We start from the raw sequence: 5684 nt of genomic DNA, 5'->3' as shown, positions 1-5684 counted from the left end.
CCCCTAAATCAGGTGACGTGATGCCTTCATACAATAAAGAAAATCAGTAGGTTAAACCGATAAATCAAGAAAGAATGTAGTAAATAAACTTGACTTTACAGTACTTTCTCAATATAAACCAGAATTTATTATTATTATTATTATTTTATTAAATATGTGCAAATAAAATCAAGATCAAAGTTAAGACCCAAAAACTTTAGTAGGTTTAAATCAGACCTCTTAAAATATTTGTCTCGTCCAAATGTTGATATTGCAAATGAAATTTATCCAGAACAAAAATATTGAAGCACGATACCTTTCGTCAACACTTTGCCATGCTTATCTTTCCATTCAACATCGTTCTTCCATTCAAATTTGTCGTCATCCAATTCGTCCCTTCCATCATTTCTGACGTCACTTTCACTTGCCGTTTGCCGTTCAGAGTCGTCAGTATCTTGGCCACACATAGCTCCAGCATCCCCATCACAGTTTACGTCCCCATGTTTAGTGGCAGCCTCTTTAAATAACCAAGCTGCACGCATCTGTTTCTTAACCAAACGCTCTGCATAATCAGGAACCTTATTTTGCCGCAGATCCGCATCAGTTGACTGGGAACATTCTTTTATGAACAGTATAGCGTCTAGCAAACTCTCCTTAGCTAATCCGAGCATGTCATAGGCTTGTGCACGTCTCCAAAGGCTTTTCGCATGGCGATTAACAAGGTTTTGTATACAGAGTGCACGCGTAGCATCACTTATAGCATCCCAGGGCTTTTGCAGCAAAAGATGGCACTGAGCTCGATTACTATAAAGCACGACTCTTTCTTTCTTTGACCTCATTGGGCACAAAGCCAGTGCCTCTGAATACTTTGACACAGCACCAGAAATATCTCCTGAAGAGAACAAGGAATTTCCTTCGAGTTTGACCACTAAAGCAGCAGCCTGTTTGATATGAAGATCCTCCTTGGGCGTATTCTTTTCCCATTTAAATCTTTATCAAGAGGTTAGAAGTTCCTCGACCTCCTCTTTGGCACGGCTACTGATTGAGTTATGGCCAGTTCCTTGTGATTGAGTGCATTCATGAAGAACGTTAACAATTGAATCCCCAAGTTTCTTGTGATCCCCTAGCATAGAAATTTCTGCAAGGACGACTAGTGCAGGTATGGCCTGATCAATTAGCGTAAAATATCAGAATAGGTAGAGTTCGAAAATTAAAAAAACAGCTGAAGAAATTCTGGTCATCGGAAAATATTAGAGTTTACTTCTAAATATTATTAATATATTTACGAAATTCAAATTGCATTTACTAATGTAGCGTCAAAGTAACTGGTTGTAAATCAAAAGCAATTACCTTATGACAAGTAGTTTGGATCTTGGAGCAACCATAAAAGACAGTCGATGGCCATATATTGCCAGTCATCTGATGATTGTGCTATGTTACACAATGCCTCTATGATGCCAGGACAGCTAGTGATGGGTCCCCTATCGATCTTATAAGAACAAATTGGCTGTAACAGCCCAATACCAGCTGGCGAGTTTCCATTCACAAGTCCACCCCAAACACCTGGAAGTTTTACTAAAAAGTCAGGTTTGAAAATAGTGGGGTCAAAAATGAAATTTTTTTCGAACAACGTATCATTAACAAAAATAAATTCATAAGATTAATGGATTGGAGTGGATAATTAATTGGAATTTGGAACCTCAAACCCAAATAACCATTTCAGCAGCAGAAAATTTAAAAAAAAAAAAAAAAAAAACTGTGGGGTCATTTGACCCCACATGACCCCCTGTGGGTCTGCCTTTAGAAATTCAGGTTTGAAAAAAGCAATTTATGAGTTGAAGGGACCAGCACTGAAGCTGACTAGCCCATTCCTCCGCTTTCCATGACACCATTTCATCGCTACCCATTCCACGTGTAAGAAGATCACAATGATAACTCAGCCTCCGGTCGAAATATTGGTAAAAGTGCGTGTACAATTTCGAGTGAACTCGTTGACAGCTGCATTGAGAGCCCTAAAATCTCACCATAATTTGCTACAGCCGGAAAAGTGCTGGCATATGTAGCCAAGTGTCCTAATGCTTGTACAGCCACTCTCTGTTCAACCCAAGTTAACTTTCCTCTTAAAAGTTCGACCAAGGCTGGGATAACCCCGGCATTCATAGCAGTTTCTGCAAATTCTTCCATATTCACAGTATAAGATCCAATAAAATGTGCGCTATAGTAACGGATATATATATATATATATATATATATATATATATGGGGTCCCTGAAAAAGAGGTTATTTCAAGGATTTTAAGACTGTTGTAGGGGGGTTGTTAAAACAATTATGAAAAATCCTACTCAGTACTCTTCTTAATTGAGATTTCTTTTTCTTTTGGTAAATTTGAAAAGATCGAAGAAATACAGCAGCAAGTTAAACAAAGTACTACAAAGAAAAAGAAAATACAGATTAAAAAGAAAAATAAAGGTAAAAAGAAAATTGAACAAGAAAAAGATTTGGATAATTTTGAAGACAATAATTCAGAAGAAGACAATCCAGATGGATGTACTGACGGAGGAGATTCTTTAGACAGTATTGGCAGACACAATTATGCAACAAGATAAGAAATTACTCAGACATTTGGAAAAAAGACAAGAGTTTTTCAGATTTGACTCAATCAATCCAAGACTTTTGTGTCCCGAATTCAAGAAATCTCAAGAATTATTGTATGAAAAGTAGATTTTTACTGTTTTCTTTTTGAAAAATTTGTAAAGAATCTTACTGTTTTATAAAGTAAGATTTGATAGTATAGCTTTTTACTGTTTTCTTTTTGACGTTTTGAAAAAAGCAAAGATTCCTTGCTTTTGAAAAACGCTTCCTTTCTCTTTTTTCTCCTATAAAAGGAGATCATTCTTTCATTTGTAAACACACAAGAAAATCCTTGAAATAACCTCTTTTTCAGGGACCCCCCTCTTTTGGTATCAGAGCCTTTGTTCCGGTGCTGGTGATTTCAGTATATTGACTTAGACTTCAGAAAAGGTAAAATTTCTTTTAGAAATTTTTACTTGTTTTATGATTTTTAGAATATTACTTGTAGATTTAGAAAAAATATTCTATAGTTTTACATTTTATAAAGAAATAGAAGAGATTTTTGAATACGGTGTAGAATTAGTTTCTTTAGAAAAAGATAAATCTATAGATTATTTATTTGCTATATTACAAGTAACTAAAAATTTACATTTAGAATTAAAAGAACAGATTTTAAAGAACTTCTGTACTAGCTATCATACTTTTTTCCATATTTTGATTCTTTCATCATAAATAGTTAATAAAACTTTATTTCCTAAATTTTTTCTCATTAATCCTTTAATTCCTATTACTATTAATCCTAAGTGCATAAATCTAAAATTCTTTTTTCTTAATTCTTTTTTAGATTCTTCTGATATTAATGATAATTGTCTTACTTGACCATCTAAACATTGAATTGATACTTCTCTAGTATGTCTAAAAAATTGAGTTCTTGATTCAAAAATTCCTCTATTATAAAGATTTTCTGGATTAATTAATTGTAAACCATGAGTCTGAAATCTATTATAATCTTGTTCAGGATCTATAAGTTCTTCTATATTCTGATTTATATATATATATATATATATAGTTATCAGTGAAATGCAAGTATGAAGGCTGCCATCTTTCCTACATAGATCAATTTCAACAACACATGCTCTTTTTCTCTACCATGCATCGGGCCTCATTCTAATTCATTAACTGTTTTACCAGCCGACCTACTACATCTGTGGAAATAGTTATACTATGAAATCACATTGACGCAGCACAATTGGCTAGATGATGCATTCGGGAATTCACAACTTCCACAAAATCTACTATCATTTCTCACTGTTCCCGCATACAAGTTATGATGATTTAGTTCCACGTACAACTAATTCGACAGAAGAACGTGGCAGAATAAAAAATTCCAAGAAATTCAAGCTACCAAAATGATACAGCAAAAGAATTAACGAAACTTGAACAAGCTTTGAAGTGAAGCAGTTCTTTAACAAGTTTTTCAGCAAGTTTAACTCCTTTTATCATCTCAATTACAAGTAACAAGAACCTAAATCTAAATAGCTGGTTATATAAACCAATTATCTAACATGAAGTCGAATGTATTCAAATTCTGAAGAACCATTTATCATCTACAAAAGAACAAAGCACACCCATAAAAAATGGTTAAAAATAAGAGCTGAAATTAAATTATAAAATATTCAAACCATATAGCAAGAATCGAAACTCAAAAACACTGAAAACAAACAAACATCAACAACAATAAACAGAAGAACTCACTTTGATTTTCAGAACAGAAACAACATAAAATTCAAAACTTCGAACAAAGGTTTTATATATTACACATACCTCAAAATTAGCTAAATTCTGAGTTTGGAAAAAGAAAACAGTGGACATTCTTTCTTTTCGAGCAATTGGCTTCAAGATTCCAGAATTTTAAGAGCTTATTTCTGGTAAAAAAGAAAAGAATAGAAAAGAAAGTGAGAGGGACAGTTAAAAAAGGGCCCTTTTTGGAGAATTTTTTTTTTCTTTTTTGACAAGAAAGAATATCTTGTCATCAATTTCCTTTTTTTTTTTTTTTTTTTTTTTTTATTTTTATAATTTTCTTTTTTTTTTTTTTTCTTATTTTATACAAGTATTATAATGAACGGTACCATGATTCAATTGTCGGGGCCTCAAGATTTAAACCCAAATATATATATATATATATATATATATAATGTTTTTAAGAAATGAAAAGTCTCATGTAAAGTTAAATGTTCAAATTATAAACATAGCTTCCGTTTTTATTCAATTTTATTAAATGAAGTTAAATGTTGATATTAATTTTAATTATATATTCATAACTATTATAGATGCTTGATGAAAACTTGTATGAATATCTCCAAGACCTCCAAAATGCATCTTGTGCATGCAAAGAGACCAAAGTGGCAACAACTTAACAAACAAATGGGCAAACTTAAGATCATCAAGGCACACGAACGAACCAATAAGCAACAACTTAGCACACAAATGCACCAAATTATGAACATCAACTCTTGTGAAGGAGCAACGTGTAGCACATGAATGCACACTAAGGGATCAATATGCAAGAAGTTAAACGTACAAATGCACCAAATTTGAACATCAACTCTTACAAAGGAACCAAATCGAGGTGGCAACTTAGAACATGGATGCACCAACATAGGAGCTCAGGCACATCAAGGCATATGAAGACACCAAAACATGCACATGATTTTTCCAAGTATATTAATGCAACGAGTTAAGCATAACACACCAAGGATAGTTACATCTTCGGTGCAACATGTTGTATCACTTGGGTTTCATTTTCTTTTAACACTCTGAAATATATTGGGAAATTATTTTAAGGGTCATCGACTTTTTTCGTTTTTCTTTGGAGTGTTTTCTGTAACGCCCCAAAAATTTTATAGAATAAAATTTATTTATTCTATATGCCGTATATTTATATTTAGAAAAGTTTGGAACTAAAATGAAAATATGTTTTAAACTCCTATTTTATTTAGGTCAAATAATTAGATATTGATAGAGCGAGATTTAATATATCAATATTGGATTCTTTTTGTAGGCCGTAATTAATTAGAAGTTTTTGACTCAAGAAAAATTTAAGCTGAATAAGTTAGACCCAAGATATTGTAGTT

At 32.7% G+C, this 5684-nt stretch overlaps 1 protein-coding gene across 1 annotated transcript in view; it reads right to left on the bottom strand.

The window, feature by feature from the left end:
- LOC111396806 (tetratricopeptide repeat protein 1-like) overlaps positions 1-4504 on the bottom strand; it is a 5626-nt gene extending 1122 nt beyond the window's left edge. Inside the window, 4 exon segments of the mRNA XM_023023327.1 lie at positions 296-1145; positions 1330-1542; positions 1825-2156; positions 4375-4504. Of these exon segments, the coding sequence (XP_022879095.1) occupies positions 296-1145; positions 1330-1398 (919 nt within the window). The 5' untranslated portion in view covers positions 1399-1542; positions 1825-2156; positions 4375-4504.
- Between the last annotated feature and the right edge of the window lie 1180 nt (positions 4505-5684).

Source organism: Olea europaea, chromosome 7, assembly GCF_002742605.1.
Source record: "Olea europaea var. sylvestris chromosome 7, O_europaea_v1, whole genome shotgun sequence".
NCBI lineage: Eukaryota > Viridiplantae > Streptophyta > Magnoliopsida > Lamiales > Oleaceae > Olea > Olea europaea.
The sequence above is the reverse complement of the archived record's forward strand: the minus strand, read 5'-3'. Positions and strand labels throughout refer to the sequence as shown.